The sequence below is a fragment of the Taudactylus pleione genome, unplaced genomic scaffold, assembly GCF_031769625.1.
Source record: "Taudactylus pleione unplaced genomic scaffold, aTauple2 ptg000212l, whole genome shotgun sequence".
In the NCBI taxonomy this organism is placed as follows: domain Eukaryota; kingdom Metazoa; phylum Chordata; class Amphibia; order Anura; family Myobatrachidae; genus Taudactylus; species Taudactylus pleione.
In genome coordinates, this window is record NW_028284614.1 from 2,699,643 (window position 1) to 2,722,540 (window position 22,898).

General features: G+C 48.6%; 1 protein-coding gene across 6 annotated transcripts in view; it reads right to left on the minus strand.

Annotated features, from left to right (window-relative positions):
• The window catches only part of TCOF1 (treacle ribosome biogenesis factor 1), a 68,747-nt gene that overhangs the window by 33,363 nt on the left and 12,486 nt on the right, over positions 1–22,898 (minus strand). For all 6 annotated transcript variants that reach the window (XM_088478261.1, XM_088478259.1, XM_088478260.1 and 3 more), the window contains exons 7-10: positions 21,968–22,084; positions 20,300–20,443; positions 359–514; positions 63–230 (exon numbers count right to left, since the gene is read on the minus strand). In XM_088478261.1, coding sequence (XP_088334387.1) covers positions 63–230; positions 359–514; positions 20,300–20,443; positions 21,968–22,084 — 585 coding nt within the window. The remainder of the gene's footprint in view (positions 1–62; positions 231–358; positions 515–20,299; positions 20,444–21,967; positions 22,085–22,898) is intronic.

The following is a 22,898-nucleotide window of genomic DNA, read 5'->3' on the forward strand; positions in this document are numbered from 1 at the left end:
ACTATAGTGTTATTTTGGCAAGCTCTACAAGAATGTACAACTGAACAGAACCAAATCTTTACCTGGGACACTTTTACCGCCGAGCCACTATTGCCCACCCTTCCTGCGGGGTTGGCGTCAACAGCAGTGGCTTCTGGCTTGGAAGCCTTGGAAGCAACAGCCTTAGCCCGAGATGCTGGTTTTGCACTTTTCTTTGGTGTTGCCTTGACCAGAGCGGTTACCTTCGGGATCTGCAACACATAGAAGACAAATGATTTAGGCATCCCACCAAGTGGCACTTACACAGGGGGCTTCCAACCCAAACCTGGGATATCTCCAGCCAATGAGGTTACTGAAGACACATAAGCAGGGGTGTTACCTCTGGCTCCTCCTCACTGTCCGAGTCGTCACTGCTCTCAGAAGCAGACGCCTTTGTTGGGTTCTGGGTTTTCCCTTGCGAAGATCTGGTCTGGGATGCGGTAGGCACGGCTGTAGCTGTACTTGCACTGCTGCTCACTCCCTTGGCTACTTTAGCCTGTAATACAGTTATGGCCTTGGTCAGTGGTGTGTCTACATTGACCTGAGAAGCTGAAAAGCCACGGGCATCTTCCGTTTCAACAATACAAAGATATACCATAAGAAAATGTGGTTTTGGTGGCGACGTGGCAGAATCCAAAGCCCCATTTTCAGTTTATTTGGCACAGGGTAGGAGTTAGAATAGCTATTGTACTGACCGTGCAGGGTTATGTAAAATGGTGACCACTTGGAGGCTCATCCGCCATCAAGTAAGACTGCACTTTCTACAGGCTCTGTGCCGACCCTACTGAAATCCTCCTACAATCAGGATTTCTTTCACCCGACTGGAAAATTAGAACTAGGGGTGCCTGCCCTGGTACCTTGGTTTCCCAGAAGGCCAGACTTGCCACAGTGCCGTCGCCCCCCCAAATAGATCTTACAGTGAGGAGGAATGATACAGGGGCACGGAATCTCGCAGAGCACTTCTCTTAGTACCCAATACCAACCAGAACACCAATTTCACCTGGTGCTTCCAGAAGCCTTAATAAAAAAAAAAATAAAAAAAAATAAGGGGAAAGCAGAGAGGGCTGCCCCACAGATCTGTAATCATAAGATTTCACGGCTAACACATTGCAGACCAATAGCGACTTGTAGTGAAAAACTGACCTAGCGTTAGACACTTACAGATCTCCAACATACAGAAACAATAGTTCACATATGTGCTCAATATCACTGGAAGAGATTGATCTTTGGGATCAAAAGATTTGCATCCGTGTAGGGACGAACTCTATGTTGGGACCATTCTTATCACGTGTGACCTATTGTTTCTATAAATTGTGCATTTGTAAGTTGGTGACTCCATAAGTTTGGTCCTTGTTGCTTTGGAGTGTTCTGATACAGGTTTGGTTTGTTTTGTTTTTTCTCTTACAGATTTCTCAGGACTGGGCCACCAAGAGACCAGACGTGGCCTCTAGCACTAAAAGCTGGGTACACACTTAACGATGTGCACCCCAGCCAATGTTTTGAGCGGCAGGTCCCGGCATCAGCACTTGCCAATGCCGGGAACCACAGTGGGGGCCATGGTGCATTTGTCAGCATGGCCCCCGCTGACTATATCTCCCGTCGGACCTGAACGGGCGATGTCACTGACAATGCGCAGGAGAGAACATTGTCAGCGACATAGCAGGTACACACTCGCCGATGTGGATATGTCGTCCCATCTGACAAGTTCGGACAACTTATAGTCTAGTGCAGGCATGTCAAACTCAAAATACCAACTGGGCCAAATATTCAATGTCTTAAGAGTGTGGGCCGCAACAAAAACAAAAAAAGTCTTTTATGCAATTTTTAAAGGTTTATTATTAATAAAAACCAATGCAGTGCCCCCTGTAGTAGTGCCCATTACGCAATGACCTAGTAGTGCCTATATGCAGTGCCCCAGTAATGCCCCTAATGCAGAGCCCCTTATGCAGAGCCCCCAGTAATGCCCCTTATGCATAGCCCCCAGTTATGTCCCTTATGCATAGCCCCCAGTAATAGCCCTTACACAGAGCAACCAGTAATGTCCCTTATGCAGAGCCCCCAGTAATGTCCCTTATGCAGAGCCCCCAGTAATGTCCCTTATGCAGAGCCCCCAGTAATGTCCCTTATGCAGAGCCCCCCAGTAATGCCCCTTATGCAGAGCCCCCCAGTAATGCCCCTTATGCAGTACCCCCAGTAATGCCCCTTATGCAGAGCCCCCTGTAATGCCACTAAAGCTGAGCCCCCTCCCAGTATAGAACAGGCCTCACTCGCCTGTGCAGTACTTACCTTTCCTCACGATGGCCGCTGCGCACCGCTCCAGTCCACTTGGTCTTCACTCCCACCGTCCCTCGTAGATGCTGCCGCTGACTGGATCTAATTAGAACCAAAGTGGCAGGCAAAGGCTTCTCTCATCGCGGGAGAAGTCATCCACGCGCTGCCTCAATGGGAACGCTGGCCTCTGAATCAATCAGAGGCTTCTGATCACTTCAGAGACCAGCGTTGCCAGCTTTAAATAAAGTAAACACTGCCAGATCAGAGCGGAGCTCCATTCGTGGCAGGGGTGTGGGCTATATAATATTATATATATAGACCCACACTGTCGGGCCTCATAAAATGTTCACACTCAGGGATCACATTTAATTTACTTGAACACGACATGGCAGCGGACGTCACAACCCCCTCCCCCAACAGGAGCAAGGATTGCCATCGATTAAAAATCTCAATATTGCACTGGCCCACTGCTAGAAGCCCGGAGGCCTAAAGACTGGACAAGACGGGTCACTGTAATATCGACAACTTAATGATTTATCATCAGACTGACTTATCCGGGTAAGTAGGCATCGCTCCTTTATGTGATCATAGTGAAGTTGTATTATTACCTCTCTAAGGAGCAGGATATAAATAAAGTAGTGCTTTGTCTTTAATAATTTGTTTTATTTTCTGTTCTGTGTTTAATTTCAGGTCACCCTTTGAGTGATCCAGCTACACACCCAGGGCTCGATCCAATGAGGTGCGAATTACTCGCACACGCTGTATGCCGCACTTACGGTATCTCTGGACTCAAACATTTTGGTTCTTAGCCTTAACAGCGTTTCAAGGCCTCAGCAACGGCAATTCGCCCCCTTTGCACTTAACTGGATCGATTCAATTCCAAAAGACGCGAAAACGGAGACACGCGATGTCAGTGGTGTCAGAATCTGGGAAATCAGGCTGAACCCCCCCCCCCCGCCCCAAAAAAACTTTGGGGATCAATGTAGTAGTGCCAGATTAGTCCTAATTAAACAATTTGGGGTACTTAATTTCGTACAATTGCCACTATTTAGCGTCTTTGCACAAGTGGTGAAGAATGGCATAAAGCAGTATTTTTTGGGAAAAATTAGTCCTGTCAAATTTGGGGTACTTGAAAATGTGTGCAAGTATATTTAAAAGTTGCTAAAGTGACGTTATAAGTAAAAAAAACGCACCTTCAGCAAACGCCTGCAATGACAAACACCTCACCCATACTTGCAGACCCCCCCAAAGTCTATTTAGCAACATTTTAAATGTGTACCCCCACTTTGCACTTTCACCCCCTTTTTCAAAGTGCTTTTTTGTGGTGTCCCTCACTTTTTTTTTATGCAGTTATCCTTGGGGGGCTGTCCCAATGATGCCGAGTGGTTTCCCCACCTTTGCACACCAAAATAGCGATTTTGCACTTTTCTTCTCCACCTATTCATAGGCGAATCATTTTCGCCTACTACATTGCATTTTTCGTGTATGCGAAAAGAAGATGGAATACGGAGATAAAAGTTTCCGTCTGGCGAAAAGTCGCAATCGGCGATACTTTTTCGCGAATCTCGGCTTTTCGCTTCTAATAGAATACGGGCCTATATAGCTGAGAACGTACTCAAGTCATTCTAAAGAATCTACTAGTAACAGCGCGCTTACCGCGGTCATACAATTTCTACCTAGGGGTGGTTAAGGCACCATACAGCTGAGTAGGATCCATCCCACTCCTCTCCCCACAGCGGCTGCTTACTCCATGAGAAAGCCCGAATTGTGGGCTCATTACCCCTGCAGCCAGGGCAGCTATCGCCACATTCACTGACCGCGCTGCTGGTGTGCGAGGGGAGAGAGAATCACCCTGCATATACCGAGGCTGTCTGTTCCATCAATAAGCCCAAGCTGTGGGCTCATCACTCTTGTAATCAGGACAGCTCTGGATATACCTAGTAGCCGTGCTGCCACTGTGTGAGCAGAGAGATCGGATTAGGCTGATAAATCTTGTATACACAGGTGAGCAAGCTCCTACTTACCATCACTCATTATAGAGAAGGGATTACAGACTGCTTTCAAATCTCCTAAATGCAATATTCATTTTGGATTTACCAAGCCTTTGTACTCTTGTCAGACGTCAGTGACTTTGCTCATAACTACGGGAGACACAGTTTCCATTATTCAGGTTTATAATTTGCATCATGTCAGCTGGCTGTTCATGTGCCTACACCGGCTACTTGTCCTGGAGAGGTGCAACACTTTGGCTTTAACGGATACAGTTGCAATAGTGGTGTGCAGTTTACAACATTGTATTTAGTCACTACTGAAAGATCTGCATTGATATTTAGGCCAATTCAGTCATTTAGATTTTCTGCTATTTTCTACCAAGTTTATTCACTTTAATACAATTTAATATTTTAAATTATAAATAATTTTTTGTATTTTTATGTAGGTGTAGACATTTTCATGTTCTACTCCCAGGAGTGATAGGATTGCATTATGTGCCATTCATAAATGGTTAATATTAACCTATGATTACCAGTGTTCCCGCTAGGCTGTTTTGGCTAAACACATGGCGGGTGCCGTCCCCACCCGCGGGCTGCAGTGTCCCGCGGGTGAGAAAAACAGCGGTGCAGCCATCACCACCGGTGTATAGATTCACAGACACAGCAGAGCCCGGCATGTCCAGAAGTGCCAGCACGTCCCCAAGAGTGATGAAAAGAGGGCAAGTCTTCAAGACATGCCACCTATTTCCGTGGCCCCACACGTGCAGGAGTGCCCCTTTCTATGTCTGGCACCCTGCTCGGCGCCAGACCTAGCGTGAACACTAGATTACTTTGAGTGAATGACCCGTGTGCGCTCAGGATCTCGACAGTCAGAATACTGGCTCCGATATCCCGATGATAAAGCTTAGGGCTAGGCACTAGGGGGAGGGTTACAACGCTCACCAACACGCGTCGGGATGTTGACCATCGGTATTCCGGAGCCGGCATGGTCACAGTCAGGACCGCCGAGATCGTGTACCCAACCCCTCGGTGCCCCCTATTGGCTCTTTCTTGCCCGTTTTAGGAGATGCATGGAGAATTTGCCCCGAGTGGCGCCAGGATCACTTTAGCGTGTATTGGATCAATTTAATAAAGTTGCTTTAACGGTTCTATGGCAATTCATCTAAAGACTGTCAGAGACACGGTGGCCGCCAGTGCAGCTGCTTTTATTTATACAGTGATCTTGTCCAAAAAGATAAAGCTTCTGGGAAGAAATTCAGACTCATCCGCATAAATACACATACATCATTGCCAAACTGTCCATTATATTCACCTATATGGCACATACATCTAACACACAGCTTCATACATAGCCTTAATGCTGCAAAATGAGCACTTTGGCCCTCATTCAGAGCCACTCGCTAGCGGCAGTACGCTCGTTCCGAGCGATGTTCGCACATCTGCGCATGCGTACGGTTTTTAGTACGCATGCGCGAACCAGTCAGTGCGGCCGAAAATCGTTGGTACGCAATATAGCGAGGGCCTGCTATTTTGAGTGACAGAATGAGGCGTATGTGGGTGGTAACAGGGGAAGGTGCTTGAAAACGGGGAGTGGAGATCCGAACGCAGGCGTGCTTAAAGGTCAAAACGGGCGTTTTAAGGGAGTGCATAATTACAACAGCAGCGTCATTGACCACGTCACTTGGTTTTTTTTAACTCAGAACTGCTCTCAAAATAGCGGTTGAAAACACCAACCACAAGAATAGCGAGCAGTTCATACGCTGTACGATGTACTCGATTAATCTAATAAATAGCGGACATGACGTATGGTGCGAGCGGCCAGGGGGCGTTTTTATCAAATAAACGAGCGTATGTTTTGCTCGCTCGTTCAGACTTAGAGGTGTGAACAGACTGCAATTTGCGAACGGATCATTTGAATAGCCACCCCTTGTTTTGGAACGAACGACCGCAAATAGCGAACGGCTCTGAATCAGGCCCTTTATTCACACGGATCCCCCCACAGGATGTGAGAAGTACAGCGCGCACCTACAGCAAACTTCTCATTAGTCTTGTAAGGAGCAGTGTATCAGGGAAGAGGCTCCCAAACTTTTTCCATTACAGTCCAAGTTTTAAAGGATATCAGTGCTTGAGACCAGATGGTTAAATTCAATTGAATGAGGTACTAAAATTATTACCTGTTCCCAAGCATGGATAGTCTTAAAATATGGACTGTAATGGCAGAGTCTAGGAACCTCTGCATTAGTGTCTTTATGGGAGAGTTACTATGAGGCCAAAGTACATCTATTTATTTCATTGGTGATTCATTTTAAAGTCAACTAGACTCACTGGATGCTTATATAAGCTGACCGGCCCTAGAGTCGCCCCCTATCCCATTCTCCTTACTAACCCCCCCCCCCCCCCCAGCCCCCCTTCTGTTTCCCTATAGGACACTCCCATGCCACAACGTTCCTCCCTGGACGGTCTCTGGCAGTTGTCAGGACACTATCAGACGCTTCGCTTCTGAGTCACAAGATTTCCAGATAATTTGTTTTATTGTTCATAAGGATGTAACAACGGACACCATCTTGGATTTCCCTGCTGTCATACCCACCCCTACATCATTCTGTATCCTATCCCCCCCCAAATATGTGATCTTACAGAAATCTTAATACAATTTGATAGTGATAATAAACAACTTATCAAAATGCTATTGTGTGACCAATCTCATACCGGTTTTCCAGTCTCTTCCTTAAGATGGCCACACACACAGCGATATTTTACCCGATCTGGCCGCTTCCAACACTTTGGAACAACAGATCGTGCAAAATATGGCCAAATCGTGAGTCCCCACTCACGATCACGATGTGCGTCCCCGCTGGTCGCACATCGCATTGTCAGATCTGCCGTGCAGTAGGGCAGATCTGACAATCTAGGAGGCGATACACTGAAAGTCTGGATTCAGGAGAGATCGTATGAAGATTGGACACCAAATCGTGTGCAGATCGTGTAACCGTGCACGTCGGCTCATCGTGTGCAGATCGCCATGTGTGTGGCCAGCTTCACTTTCGGACTCACTACTCTCTGAACTGCTCTCGGCCTCTGGCGCGGTGGGAGGCATTTGTGCCTGTAACCTTGATCTCGTCTGTACACCAGCATAAGGACCTGCAGGTTTGGGAGTAGACGCCACCGGCTACCAACAAATAAAGATGGTATTTTTGCACTTAAAAGTTAAATCTTTTTCTCATAGCTCATTATGGGACACTGGAGATACCATGGTGTATAGATTCGGTGCAGGAAGACTTGGCAATTTAATAACTTTACATTTCAGCTCCTTCCCCCTCTATACTTGGGGATACTGTTTTGTGCAACACAGCCCCAAAGGATTGGCCAAGAGTACAGAATGAGGGATAGGAGGAACACTCCCCCCCCCCTAGAGAGAACTGGAAAGGAACAAAACAAAGTGTAAAGGGAGGCATCCAAGGTAGTCAAATGGATTATGGGCCTGAATCAGAGATTTACGTTATTTTCACCACTTCTGCGTCTTTGCACGCAATGGCTGTGCGAAATTTATGCAAAATCCTGTTAAAAAAAAATATCAAAACCCACTGCCTTCTTCTCTGATTCGATGCTGCATCAGAAGACGCAGCGTCGGACCAACGGCGCGAACATGGGGTATCCGTGTACCCCACAAGTTATTTCGAATTTCAGGCTGGATCACGCTGCCGGGGCCAGTGGCTTCGGCATTTCCAGAAAATTGGTGGCAACGTGCCAGTTTTCTGGAATGCTCCCGGTCTCCTACCCCAAAAGCCAGCAGACCGTCACTCATGCTGCAGCTTTTGAGGCACTGCGAGCGGCATCGCAGGACCAGATCTGCACATTACCAAGTCCGCAGCTTCTGTGCACGCGCAGTTCATTAAGCATGGGACAATTACAACATTTTCGAAGGAGACCCTATGAGCAAAACATGTAGAGCCAGCACAGTCATTTTGAATATCCTAAAACTATCCATAAGGGAGTGTTCGCTCAAGATCAAAGCTGGTATCTTTGGTAGCAAAAATATTGAACCTGTTAGATTTGGTAAAAGTCGGGCACTGAAGGCCAAGATGCCGTCCCTCAGCCACCAGCAGTGTAAGAACCAGTACTGGAGACTGTCTGTAAGCCAACTGGTTAAACGCTTATGAGACTTGCACTGGTCCAAAATTACTGCGATCTGGAACACATATAAGTACTTGCAAGCAAACAGGGACTTCCCCAGTCCCTACAGTGAGCATATCTTGGCCTCTGGTAAGAACCACCACTGTTGACAGGCAGTGGCCATAACGCCAAGGAAGATACAAGACCTGGGCGGTCTCCGAAACATGTCTGCAAAAAAGGTCAAGGTTCTCGCTTTGATTAGCAGACCATGCAGATAAGAGAGGGCCACCACATATGGAGGGAAGTCATTACTGCCAGAATCTTAGTAAATATGCACAATGCTATATAGGCTGAAACTAAAAGTGGCTGGACTGAGCAGCAAATCTGAGGCATTGGGCTCCTTCCTATATCCAAACATAAGTACACCTCCTTGTCATCAGGCACCATGAGCTAATCCCATTCCATGGGGTGGAGGAAGAACGCAGGGACTCCCAGCCAGTCTGCCCTCAACATAATTCAGGGATGTCTACCACATTGCAACCAACCACTGGGAAAGGAGCTCAGTTCCCTGGAGGATTGATTCCTTTAGTTTCCCATAGAAATTAACGGAGTAAAAAAAAAAAATTAGGTTCTTCAATTTTTGTGGCACTGGCAGGAAGAAAATAAATCTCATCCCCAGTGGTCGCAGTAATAATGTCCTCCAATAATGACAAAGCCCCCCCCATAACTCAGATAAATCCATCTATATGAACCTCTACAGCAGGGGTCTTCAACCTTGGCCCTCCAGCTGCTGTGGAACTACACATCCCAGCATGCACTGCCATAGTTTTAGCATGCGGTTATATCAAAAAGGTGGCAGTGTATGCTGGGATGTGTAGTTCCACAGCAGCTGGAGGGCCAAGGTTGAAGACCCCTGCTCTAAAGCCTTCTTAGGGCTTCGATCCAAATTAGGCGCGAATTGCAAGTAGCGAGTTTGTTTCTTTAAACTCGCACACTTCGCCGCGAAGCACGCTCCCGAGAATTCTCCAATCCAATTAAAAATGCCTATTCGAACTACTCGCAGCGGAGGGGTGCGAATTGACTGCCAACTGAGACTTGCGAGAAATGTATGAAAATGTATGGAGACCATCCTGGACCCCCCAATAATGGATAATTTCGTTAGCAGGACCGTATAGACTGCTGTCTGTGGCCATTAGGACATTACTGTAGGATTTGAAATGGTGTCATATGGCTGATTTGTGTTTTTTTTTTTTAAATGCAAGAAAATGATACAAAAAAACTTTTCGTTTAATCTCAAACTAATTAAACGAAAAATGCTAAATAAAAGTAGGAAAAAGGGTGATTTTGGGGTACTTTGAGGGCACCTTGTAAAATGGAAAAAAAAAAATGGCAGCTAAAAAAATTATTGTAATTAAATTTGGGGTGCCTAAACTAATGAAAAAGTTGATTTTGGGGGTAATTTGAGGACTTTTTTTTTTTACCTAAAAAAAGAAGAAATGGAAATTTAATTATTGGACTAAATAAGCAAATTAGAAACTTCCAAATGCCTAATTAGTCATTAGTCAAAAAGGGGGGGGGTATGTGTTGGGTGTCCAAGGGGTTCAGCACGGTGTCCCAACATTTTAACCTTAAAACAGTCTTTCCTTTCCGTCTCTCACCCTCAGGGAGGTGCGAGTGGGAAGTTGCGAATTCAGTCTGACAGATTCAGTGCAAGTTGCTAATTGGATTGCAAAATAAATTCACTATGCGAATTCGAAGTGATAATCGCACCTAATAGGATTGACACCTTAGATTCAGAGTCCGCTGCCCACTGCAAGTCAAGACTGCTGAAGCCCAGGTCTCAAGAGGTTCAACATCAATGGAGGCTCACGGATATGCACCACCCGCAGCAGCAAATCCAACTTATCAGAACCTAGACCCTAAGCCACAGATTTACAGCCACTGACCTAAGGGCAGTCCCTGCTGCAGTGTAAACAGTGATAAAGGAGGCTTCAGTCTTCCTATACTGTCAGGTAGCGTTAGGAATCAGAACGGTGATGTTTTGCAGAGGTGCTACCTTAAAAACAAGAGATATGGTAAGAACTTACCTTTGTTATCTCTGTTTCTACGAAGTCCATAGGGTCCACAGGGTTGACCTTGGGGTATAGCTGGATCTGGTTCCACGGGCACCACGCAGTTAAAGCTTTGCTGCTCCCAGGATGCACTTGGGTCCGTCCTCCTCTATACCCCGCCCCCGAGCCACAGGCACCTCAGTTGGTAAGCAGCCAAGGCCGGAGGAGGAGACTAAACAGAGAGAAGGAAGACTGGAACACACAAGAAACCATACTCACAGAAATGGGAGACTAAAACCGGTGACCAGCCATATGAAGCCAGGTGCGTCAGGGCGGGCGCCCTGTGGACCCTATGGACTTCGTAGAAACAGAGATAACAAAAGGTAAGTTCTTACCATATCTCTTGTTTTCTACTTCAGGGTCCATAGGGGGTCCACAGGGTTGACCTTGGGGATGTCCCAAAGCAGTTCAACTAAGGGCGGGGACGCTCCTGTGCTGAAAGGAGCACCCGGCGCCCGAAGGATGCATCCTAAGAGGCGAAGGTGTCAAACGCATAGAACCTCAAAAACGTTTGAATTGAAGACCAAGTGGCCGCCTTACACAGCTGAACAGTGGAGGCGCCACGTCTAGCAGCCCAAGAGGGACCCACAGAACGAGTGGAATGAGCCTTAACAGAGGCTGGCACAGGTAAACCCTCCTGTGCATAAGCCTCACAAATAATGGAACAAAGCCAACGGGCTAACGTTTGCTTGTTGGCAGGCCAACCCCTCTTGTGAAAACCGAAGAGGACAAACAATGAATCCGACTTCCTAACCGAAGCAGTCCGGTCCACATAAATTCTAAGTGCCCGGACTACATCTAAGGAAGCCTCACCAGCTGAAAGATCAGGTGACTGAAAAGCTGGCACAACAAGTTCCTGATTAATGTGGAACTTTGAGACCACTTTGGGCAAAATCTCAGGACGAGTGCGGAGCACCGCTCTGTCCTGGTAAAAAATCAGAAAAAAAGGGCGACAGGAAAGCGCCCCCAATTCTGACACCCTCCTGGCAGAAGCAATTGCCAGGAAAGAAACGGTCTTAAACGTCAGCCACTTGAGGTCCACTGACTCAAGAGGCTCAAAAGGAGGACCCTGCAAGACCCGTAGTACCACCGCCAAGTCCCAAGGAGCCACCGGAGGCACGAAGGGAGGCTGGATCCTGAGAACACCCTGGAAAAAGGTGTGAACATCTGGCAGTGTAGCAATCCGTCGTTGAAACCACACGGACAAAGCAGACACATGAACCTTCAGAGAGGCAAGGCGTAAGCTGAAGTCCAAACCTGATTGAAGGAACTCCAAGATTCTGGAAACCCGGAACACCTGAGGATCATAGCTTCTGGATTCACACCACCGAAAGTAAGTGTGCCACACCCTATGGTAAATCTGTGCGGAAGCAGGCTTGCGTGCCCTAAGCATAGTACCAATGACCGAACTGGAGAAACCCCGAGACCTTAAGACGGCTGTCTCAAGAGCCACGCCGTCAAAGACAACCGACCCAGATCCGGGTAAAGGCAGGGCCCTTGAGACAATAGGTCCTGACGCTGAGGAAGAAGGTACGGAGCGTCGATGGAGAGGCACCTCAGATCGGAGTACAAAGGACGTCTGGTCCACGCCGGAGCTACCAGCACGAGCGTGCCGCCGTCCTGCTTGAATTTCCGCAGAACCCGAGGAAGCAGGGATATTGGAGGAAACAGATACGCCAGGTGAAACATCCATTTCACCGACAGCGCATCTATCAGACAGGCGCCTGCGTCTCTTGTCCTTGACCCGTAAACGGGCAACTTGTGATTGTGACGGGAGGCCATCAAGTCCAGCTCCGGCAGCCCCCACCTGTCCACGAGTAGCTGAAACACCTCTGGGTGAAGCGACCATTCCCCGGGATGCACGTCGTGACGGCTGAGGAAGTCCGCCTCCCAATTGAGGACTCCGGGAATGCAGAGATCGCTGGAATGTGACACTCCGCCCAAGCAAGAATGCGAGACACCGCCGACATCGCTGCCCGACTGTGAGTTCCTCCTTGGTGGTTGATGTACGCCACCGTGGTGGCGTTGTCGGACTGCACCTGAACCGCCCTTCCGTGAAGAGCGGGGCCGGATGACTGCAGGGCCCTGTATACTGCCCGCAGTTCCAGAATGTTGATGGGAAGAAGAGCTTCTTCCGCGGACCAACGACCCTGAAGCGATAATGAGCCGGTCACTGCCCCCCAACCCCGAAGACTGGCATCCGTCGTGAGCAGGACCCAGTCCGGGATCCAAAAGGGGCGCCCCTCGAGCAGATGAGCCGTCTGAAGCCACCAAGCCAAAGACTGCCGAACCTCCGGGGACAACACCAGCAACTGAGAGCGGATCCGGTGTGGTAACCCGTTACATTCCGATAGAATCAGCCCCTGCAGGGGCCGGGAATGGAAATGGGCAAATTCCACCATGTCGAATGTCGACACCATGGACCCAGGAACTCTCATAGCCGAATGAACCGACAGGCGGCAACTGCTCAGGCAACTGTGTATCTGCAGCTGGAGGGAGGAGACCTTCTCCGGAGTCAGGAAGATTCTTTGCTGACAAGAATCCAGCAGGGCCCCCAAATGAACCATCCGCTGAGATGGAATCAGGGAGGACTTTTTCCAATTTATCAGCCACCAGTGAGCTTGCAGGCAAGCGATCGTCAGGTGGAGATGTTGAAGCAGTACCTCCGGGGAGCTCGCCAGCAACAGGAGGTCGTCCATATACGGCAGCAGCCGTACATTCTGGTTCCGCAGATGTGCGGCCATGACCGCCATATTCTTCGTGAACACCCGCAGTGCCGTGGAGAGACCAAAGGGTAGCGCCCGGAACCGATAGTGGTGTTGAAGGATAGCGAACCTCAGATACCTCTGGTGCGAAGGTGCTATCGGAACATGTGGGTAGGCGTCCTGGATATCCAGGGACACCATGTAATCCCCCGGTTCCATCGCCAGAATGATGGAACGTAACGTTTCCATCCTGAACTTGGGAACTCTGAGGAATTTGTTCAGAGACTTCAAGTTGAGGATAGGGCGATGAGAACCATTGGGTTTCTGCACCAGAAACAGAGACGAATAATACCCCGTCCCTCGTTGTGATTGAGGAACGGGAACAATGACCCCTGCTTTCAGCAAGGACTCTATAGCCTCCTGAATCTGTAAGGTATTGGTCGTATCCTGAGAAGGACTGGTGCAGAAAAACTGGCGGGGCGGTCTGTGCCGAAAAGACAGGGCGTACCCCTGGGAGACCACTTCTCGAACCCAGGCATCCGTGGTGGTATCGTGCCAGCAATGGGCAAACAGAAGAAGTCGGCCTCCCACTCTGGGGTCCCCCAGAGGGAGGCCCGTCCCATCAGGCAGAGGGTTTATCCTCCTGCTTGGAAGAAGGGCGCCTGGCACTCCAGGCCTGCTTCTTGGGCTTAGAAGCGGCCTTGGTTGCAGACTGCCTCGGGAAGGACTGACCTTTAGCCTTGCCCTGAACCCGAAAGGCAGAGCTCCGTACCTTGGTAGGTGCAGAAGCCGAAGGGAGGAAGGCTGATTTAGACTTAGCCAGCGTATCCACAATTTTGTCCAAGTCTGGACCAAAAAGCAACTCCCCATTAAAAGGTAAGGCCTCCAGGCCCTTTTTGGAGTCCGCGTCAGCTCTCCAAGACCTCAGCCACAAGGACCGACGCGTCGACACAGCGGCAGCCGACACCCGAGAGGTCAGCAGGCTCACGTCTAACGAAGCTTCCCCAATGTAAGAAGCCGCATCCCTCGTTTGTCCTATCAATGCTTTCTGGATCTCCGGAGCATCTTCCGGAAAAGTATCCTGCAAAGCGTTGGCCCAGCTCTCGACGGCCTTAGCCACCCAAGAGATGGCCATGGACGGACGGGCCACCGCCCCCGAGAGAGAGTAAATAGACTTTAAACAAATCTCCACTTTACTGTCCGTGGGATAGACGGCAGAGGCAGCGTAGCGCTTTTAATTAAGCGGGTAACGTGGGAATCCACCGCAGGCGGAGTTTCCCACTTCCTGCAATGAGCCTCAGGAAACGGATAGTTTGAAGCCAACCGTTTCTGCGGTTAGAATCTCTTGCTGGGCAACTGCCAGGCCCCTGCCATATGATCCGTTAACTGGTCTGACAGGGGAAAAACCCGTCAAAGTCACCTTGGCCTTTTTAAAGTTAGGGTACTTTGACCTGGGAGCCTGCACATCCTCCTCAATATGAAGGATGGCCCGCACCATCCTAACCAATGCCGGCACATTAATGGAGGACTTAGCCTCCACCTCCTGGGCCCCGGCATCCGAGTCAGAGTCTTCATGGATTTCCCCGTCATCCGAAGACACATCCGTGTCCGTAAACTGAGCCGCCAGTGAAGCCGGAACGGGTCGCTTGGACGCCCGTGGGGGCAAATCACTGTGCAACATAGATTGAAAGGCCGATGACGAAGCTGCCAGGCTCTGAACAGAGCTGGAGAGGACATCCACCCAGGGAGGGGGCACCGTCTGAGGATACCCCTGAAACGGCACCATGGACTGCTGCGGCACCGTGGGAGATTGCACAAATACAGGCAAACCTGCATAAGGACCCACAGTCTGAGACCCGGGCGGAGACTGCACCAGACGTGTCACACCTGGGGAACGGGGGATGGTAGGCTGGGGCAACGCCCTAGAAGAGGCCGCAGTCGGGACCGCAAACCGGTCCGCGATCTACGCCAGCACCCGGAGGATCCTGCGCCCCCGGGGGTTTAGAGGGACCAGGCACCAGCTGGCACCGCCCGCACAGACCGTCCTGAGACAAATCCGCCCCGTCGACCCCTGCCGAACAGCGACGGCAGCAAAACAACACAGGAGCCTCGGAGCGCTCATTCTCCTCATCAGACATGACACAAACTTTTTGCAATAAACGTGCATCACCGAAACGAGGTAAGGCGTACAACACCCACGCACTCCCAAGTATGCAACACAAAACAGACCACAATCTGGTACTGAGTAGCACACCGCTGTATGTGACGGACCTCACAAATACGTTGATCTATAAAAGTGAAGTACACAGAAAGAACACCCCTCCCCCACGCACCTGCGGGCCGTAGGAGAAGGAAAGGGATAGGTAAAAAGCTGACAGTAAGTAGAAAAAGCACAGACAGCAGCACTAGCAATAGTCAAATACCATGCAGGAAGTTATACTCACTGCACCTTCAGCTACAATCAACCCCCCAGATTCACTGTCTGGGAGGGCTATAGCGCTGCGAACACTGTCCTGATCAGGGGATAGGTACGCAGGGGGACCGGTCCACTGGAAGCCTGCCTGGGAGCTCTGCGTTGCTGCCTGAAGATGGCCGCCGGAGAGCTCTGAGGAGGAGTGGCCGAGAGAGCACAGCCCAGCGACGCCAGCACGCTTGAGAGAAGGCGCGCTGGGCTGAGGGGAGGAGCCGCTCAAGCAGGGATGGCTGCCTCCCCTGCTAGTAATGGAACCCCAGGGACGCCGTTCCCTGCCGGCCTTACACCCTGGTGGTCCAGCGGTCACGCGGGGTATTCCTTTGCAGGGGGAGCCCGCCGCCGCTACTAGCGCCGCCGGTCTGTCCCCAGAGACCGGCGGCATAAAGACTGCATTTACACTTCCCTGCGCGCAGCGCTGACAGCGCTGCACGCGGCTTACCTGGCCCCTTGCGTCCGGCAGCAGTCTGTGGGAGGTCCCGGAGCCACGCTAGCACTGACTCCGAGGTCCCGCTGCGATCCCCGGATCAGTACCGGCGTCGCAGCGCCCATCGGGGCTTGTTGGAGCGTCAGCATGGACGTCCAGATGGACAGTCTTATGCTGCCGCTCTGAAGATAGTAAAAATAAAATAATAAAATCTTCTTTAAAAAATTAATATAAAGCTTAGGGGCTGCTTATGCAGCCCCACTGCGCCAGGTTAACCCGACTCCGGCCGGGCACCAGCTAAAACTGAGGTGCCTGTGGCTCGGGGGCGGGGTATAGAGGACGACGGACCCAAGTGCATCCTGGGAGCAGCAAAGCTTTAACTGTGTGGTGCCCGTGGATCCAGATCCAGCTATACCCAAAAGTCAACCCTGTGGACCCCCTATGGACCCTGAAGTAGAAAGTGGCGATTCCCATTTTGCAATAAGATAGCTAGAAAAAGTAAATGGGGACCGCTTCCCATCAGGTGTTACCCAGGCCTCCGTCAGCAGATCCTCCAACTGAGCGGAAGATGGAAGAGAAATGGTTTTATTCTGCATTTATCCAGCTTATTTTGTGGAATCGGATTCCTTGCTGTCCTGATATGTGCCAGACAACACGGCCTGGACTCTCCACTCCCAGCTTCCTAGATGATACAAGGGTGAGTCTGGATCAGAGTCCTCCCACCAACTAACCCTCCTCTCAGGGGAGAGAACACTAAATCGCACGGCCCATTGTTGTAGAGGTGGAGGAAGATGCAGCTTCGTAATCCGCAAGAAGTAGTGGAAACACATCCGGTGGGTGGGTGGGTGGGTGGGGTTCAATGAAGTCGCTGGTTCTCCCCCTCACAAATCGTGCACTGGGCCATCCACACTGGATTGGGCACGAGGCAATTTGGAGTGACAGCTGGAGCCGCCACTGCATCACCTTCAGGATGGGCACCTGGACTCCTTCGCAGTTGTAGCCATGGAGCAATAAAAGGAATGCTAGGACAGAGAGCAGACTGCACAATACAGGAAGATGCGGAGCAGCCAATAGACCGCTCAGAGATGACCGCAGAAAGCCCCTAACACCCCAAAGCTCCTCACCACTATTAACATTGTAATGATAGAAGATAAATATGAGCTGGCTTCTTGCTGAGCTGCAGCGAATCTAAACTGAGGCTTCATACCACACGGTCTTCTATGGTGTGCCAAATTACCGCCGGAGAAATAAGTCTGTGCATAAATCAGAAAGCAAAACTGCAAAAGAATCAAATTTCACTACCGAGTGTACAGTGAGATGTTGAGCACCACTAAAGAGAGCTAAAAAGAGAATTAAAATTTAACAGATCAAATGGAAAATAAAAAAAATAAAATAAAATAGATCCTAGGAGGGGTTAGGCTACAGGATGCCGGCACTCAGGATTCCAGCGGGCAAAATCTTGACGCCAGCTTCCTATTTACCGTCGGGATGCAGCTGGTCTGGATTTTCACTGGTCCCGGCACTGGTAACCCAAAAGCAGGGATTTAAACCACATCCCCTATGAGGTTATTTAGCAAATATATCCCTATTCTACAACTAATCGTAAAATGCATACACTTCCCAGGACAGTACATCTACCCCAACTATCTTCCCTTCCTGCCTTTCCTTGGCATGAGGAATGGGGGGGGGGGGTCAAAATCCTTGTGGGGTACAGACTCTGACCAATATTCCAAGCTGTATAGTCAATACAACCTCCCCTCAAGTCTACCGGGGCCTGTTTGTGTCAAATTCCATTAACCACAAGTGGATCCTGGCTTCTGTTCCTGTGTGCGCAGAAACCCTCCGCGTGGCGCAGTGCTTTGTGTCAGACGATCTGCAGCACTCACTACTGACCCACCGTGCTCCTAGTCTATAACAGGAGTTATATATCCGGCATCTTATATCAGCTCATACACCGCACTCAGCTGCTTTTACTGCCTGGAGTTTCATATCCTTTATTATAGGTTAAACCTGTCACACCACTGATGAGCAGGACTTCAGTTCTCTCCTCACCCTGTTATGCCCGTCCTGATGGCAGGGAGTAATTGTGCCCCTAACGTGCCTTCTGCTTTTTCTGGAACGTTAGTGGCTTGAACGATAGAATGAAGGGCTCTCTCCTCCAAACTGTAGGGGTGCAACAATCCTAATTCACAAGTGGGTAACATTTTTGGGGAGTGCCAAGAGCGACCCATTGGGACATTATGGGTGATGATTCAGAGGTCATTTGCAGCAGCACAACTGTCTTTACGCTAATCCCGCAGCCAATGGGATTCGTACAGATATGCATATTGGCTGTGGTGGTAATCTGCCGCTGTGCGCATTAAGACGCACCATCGAACATTGCACCAGTCCTTTAGTGGCGCAGAACGTCTCTCTGAACATGGAGGCTGAAATCAGATCAGTTTAATTGAGGCAAAAGCCGCAGTAACCGACGACAGGCCGGTTCTGGCTAGCCACCCGTAACCACGCAGAAATGTCCGCAGAAATTGACTCTCTCTGCATCTAAATTTGTACTTCGGCAGTAACCATGGTGCCCCATGCGCAATGCGGCTCAGACGGAAAACATCAGTGGCTAGCCTGCACCTCTGAATCAGGCTCTACGTTTTCCTTAGGACACTAGTATAGTCATCCTTGATAATTATGGGGGATTATATTCCCCAACCACATACCATCGCCCTTTAAACAATGTGCTTCCATTATAGCTCAGTCACCGGACACGCTGGTCATTTCTCAAGGGGAATCCAACAATGGCATGGACTATGGCATGGATAGATGGAGGGAGGGTGGTTTGTTCCCACCAGACAGAACCGCTTTGCTAGGCTAGTCACAGATAGGCTTGGTTGATATTTGGCGGCCTAGGCACATGAAGACTAAACGTTCTCCATGTCAGTCCTCTTTGTATATTACACTCTTGTATGGACTATATTTTCATTTCAGACCAATTGGTTACTCATGGCGTTGGCATTGGAATCCCAGTGCACTCATATGATGTAATCCAGGGGTGTCAAACATGCGGCCCTCCAGGTGCAATGGAACTACAAATCCCAACATGCACTGTCACAGTTTTGCTATTAGTGTATGCTAAAACTGTGGCAGGGCATGTTGGGATATGTAGTTCAACAGCAGCTGGAGGGCCATGTTTGGCACCCCTGATGTAATCTATAGATTGTTCAGTGGATAAGGGTATTCAAGTTTAAAAAAAAAAAAACAAAACAAAACAAAAAACACAACACGAAACCCCTATTAGATCACACTGGCAGGCTCCCATCTAACTGATTATAGGTAGAGGTTTCAGGCTGAGAATGCAGTGGTGTTTGGCCATAGGGACCTCTGGGACAGGGTTAAAGCTTACATTAGAGGTACGGTCATTAAGCAGGTGGCGGATATTAAAAAGCTCATTAGGAAAAAGAAAAAACAAAAAAGGCTGAACTTGGAAAAATTCCGGTACTTTGTGTCTTATTTGGACGCTGACCGACACGGTGGGCTCTCTGTTCATACGGACTGGACGAACAACCTCTTTGACAAGGCACGCCGCAAACGGACGTTATCCCAACGTAACCAATACCAGGTTGACGCAAGGGGTAGTTTATTTACCACTTAGGGGTTGATGTATGAAGCAGTGAAAAGCAGTAGAGACGGGGACCAGTGGAGAAAGGTGCCCAGAACAACCAATCAGCTTGTACCTGAGAAAGGTTACGGACTGGTTGCTAATGGCACTTTCTCCATTTTTTGATACATCAACCCCTTAAGGTCAGACAGAAACAGCCTAGCAGGACAGTCCTGGCCCGAATAGTAAAAAGGTGTAGGAATTTCTTGCATATTCTAATGGAGGAGCAGTGTTTGGGTATAATTAGAGGATATTCTGCTTCATTGTTAGTCATTGGCTGCTATGGAGAGAGTACAATTTCCCCCCCATCACAAAGGAAGCGATGGAAGATACCACTGTCTTTCCCAACAAGACGGCCTCCTTGGGAATGGTGGGTTAGGAGTTAGGGTTAGGCTACTTACCTTCAGGCGTCAGAATTCTGACTTTCGGGATGTCGGTGTTGGTATTTTGACCGCCGGCATCCCGTAGCCAACCCCCAAAAAGTCAATTTTAACTGCATAATGTATGTTTTACACCCCTCCCCCCAATAAACACTTGTATTGCTTACCTGTTTATCAATGTCCGTTTCATCATCGGAAGACTCGCTTGCATCGTTCTTCACTATAGCCTTCTCGTAGGCTGTTGCTTTACTACGAGGTTTCCTGGCGGTAGGCGGTTTTGCCGCAGAGCTTTTGACAGGTACGCTCTTGACCTTAAAAAGTTAAAATAAATAAATAAAAATGACCAGTTAGTCAATCGCCAACTCAGAGATGGTTCAAATATTTTGGGGATGATTTCTCAGCAGGTATGAGGACATAAAAAAAAAAAAATGTAAAAAATAAAATTTAGGGTAATTAATAAAATATGGGTGCATACACAGATGGAAGATCAAATAAAATGTAAAATGGATTAAACGACTATGCACCGGACGCCTGTAGATCCTGTTTGGAGGGAATCAGCTCTCCTGAGAAAGAGATAACAGATGGGAGATTTTAAAAGCTAAAAGTTCCTTTCTAAGGAGGAGAAAATGGTCCCCCAGCCCTTGTGCCATAACTAAAGGACGGGCAACCATGGCTGACATGCAGGCAGGTACGGGAGCTCAAAGAAGTAGTAAAAAAAAACAAAACAAAAAAAACACCACACACATAAACACGCCAAGTTTTAGTTCCAGCCTTCAACCTGGAACACACATAAGTAGGTGCAAGCAAACAGGGACTTCCTCCGTCCCTACAGTGAGCAGATGTGGTCCTCTGGTAAGAATACCCACTGTTGACAGGTATTGAACATAAGGCCAAGGAAGATACAAGGCCTGGGCTGTCTCCGAAACATAAGTCTGCAAAAAAGCCAGGGTTCTTGCAGTCCATGTAGATAAGCGAGGGCCACCGCCTAAGGAGGGCAGTCATTACCGTCAGAATCCCTAACGTGCCTTCTGCTTTTTCTGGAACGCTAGGGGCTTGAACGATAGAATGAAATGCTCTCTCCACCAAACTACAGGGGTACAACAATCCTAATTCACAGGTGGGTAACATTTTTAGGAAAGTTTAGGGACCCTCTGGGACATTATGGGCCTGATTTAGAGGTCATTTGCAGCAGCACAACTGTGTCTTTATGCTAATCCCGCAGCCAACGGGACTCATACAGATACCCATATTGGCTGTGGAGCTAAGCATGAAGACGCACCATCGAACATTGCACCTGCCCTATAGAGGCGCAGACCCTCTGTCTAAACATGGAGGCTGAAATCAGCGCAACTGCATTTTTTTGTGGCCAAATATTTTATTACATTTTTTTTTAAACCAAGGATTATAAGAAAACCGGTCTGAGCGTAGGAACAGAAGACAAAACATAGCGTGTTCTGTATGCAAATACCCTCACACATTAAGGGTCAGGCAGCATACAGCATTATGCCATAACGCCTCTGCTTTGCAAATGCAAAGAGCACTATGTATACTATAAATATATCTATAACGGGTATGGAGTCCTGGCTGCCAGTGTTCAGAGTCCTGACCACCAGCATCCTCATGGTAAGGGTTAGGGGGAGGTTTAGGGTTAAGCTAAGGGGGCGGGGTAGAGTTAGGGTTAGGCTACCTACCTACATGCGTCAAAATTCTGACTTTCGGGATGCCGCTGTCAGTATTTTGACCGCCGGCATCCCGTTCCCAACCCCTAAAAAGTGTATTCTAATTACATAAATGTATATTTTACATGTCTTACCATAAAAAGTTGTACTGCTTACCTGTATATCGCTTGCATCATTCTTCGCTATAGCCTTCTCATAGGCTGTTGCTTTACTACGAGATTTCCTGGCGGTAGGCGGTTTTGCTGCAGCGGTTATGGCAGGTACGCTCTTGACCTTAAAAAAGTAAAAAAGATTTGGGGATGAATTCTCAGCACTTATAAGGAAATTAAAAAAAAAAAAAAAAACAACTACATTTAGGGTAATGAATAAAATACAGGTGCATTCATAGATGGAAGATCAAGTAAAATATCAAATGGATTAAAAGACTATGCACCGGACGCCTGTAGATCCCCTTTGTTTGGAAGGAATCGGCTCTCCTGAGAAAGACAATAGGTGGGAGTTTTTAAAGAGCTAAAAGTTCCTTTCTAAGGAGGAGGAAACAAACCAGCCCCAGCAGTGTCAGTTCTTGTGCCATCACCAAAGGACGGGCAAACCATGGCGGACATGCAGGCAGTTACAGGAGCTCAAATAAAAAAAACACAGTTTGGGCCCAACCTGGTCCTCAGACATCAGCAATAAAGTAAAACAGGAAGCATTTAGAAGACTATGGGGCCGTATTCATTTAGCGGCGCAAACGGCGAAAAAAAAAAAACTGGAGAAAAAGTTCTCTCCATCCCAGACCAGGAGAAAAAAAAAATAAATAAAAATGCAAACTTCCTATTTTTGCTTAGAAATGTGGGGATTTCTTTCAGAACCCTTTGGACACCCCCCTAATGATAAATTACCCCAAATTTGTTTCATAAGTTGCGTACTTTGGCGAAAAACAAAGGGTTCTGAAATAAATCCCCACATTTTTAGCCAGAAATAGGGGATTGAAATTTTTTTTTCTCCTGGTCTGGGATGGAGAAAACTTTTGTCCAGTTTTGCCTGTTTGCCATTTTCGCCGCTAACTGAATACGGCCCTACGAGTGTAAGAGAATAAACGCCA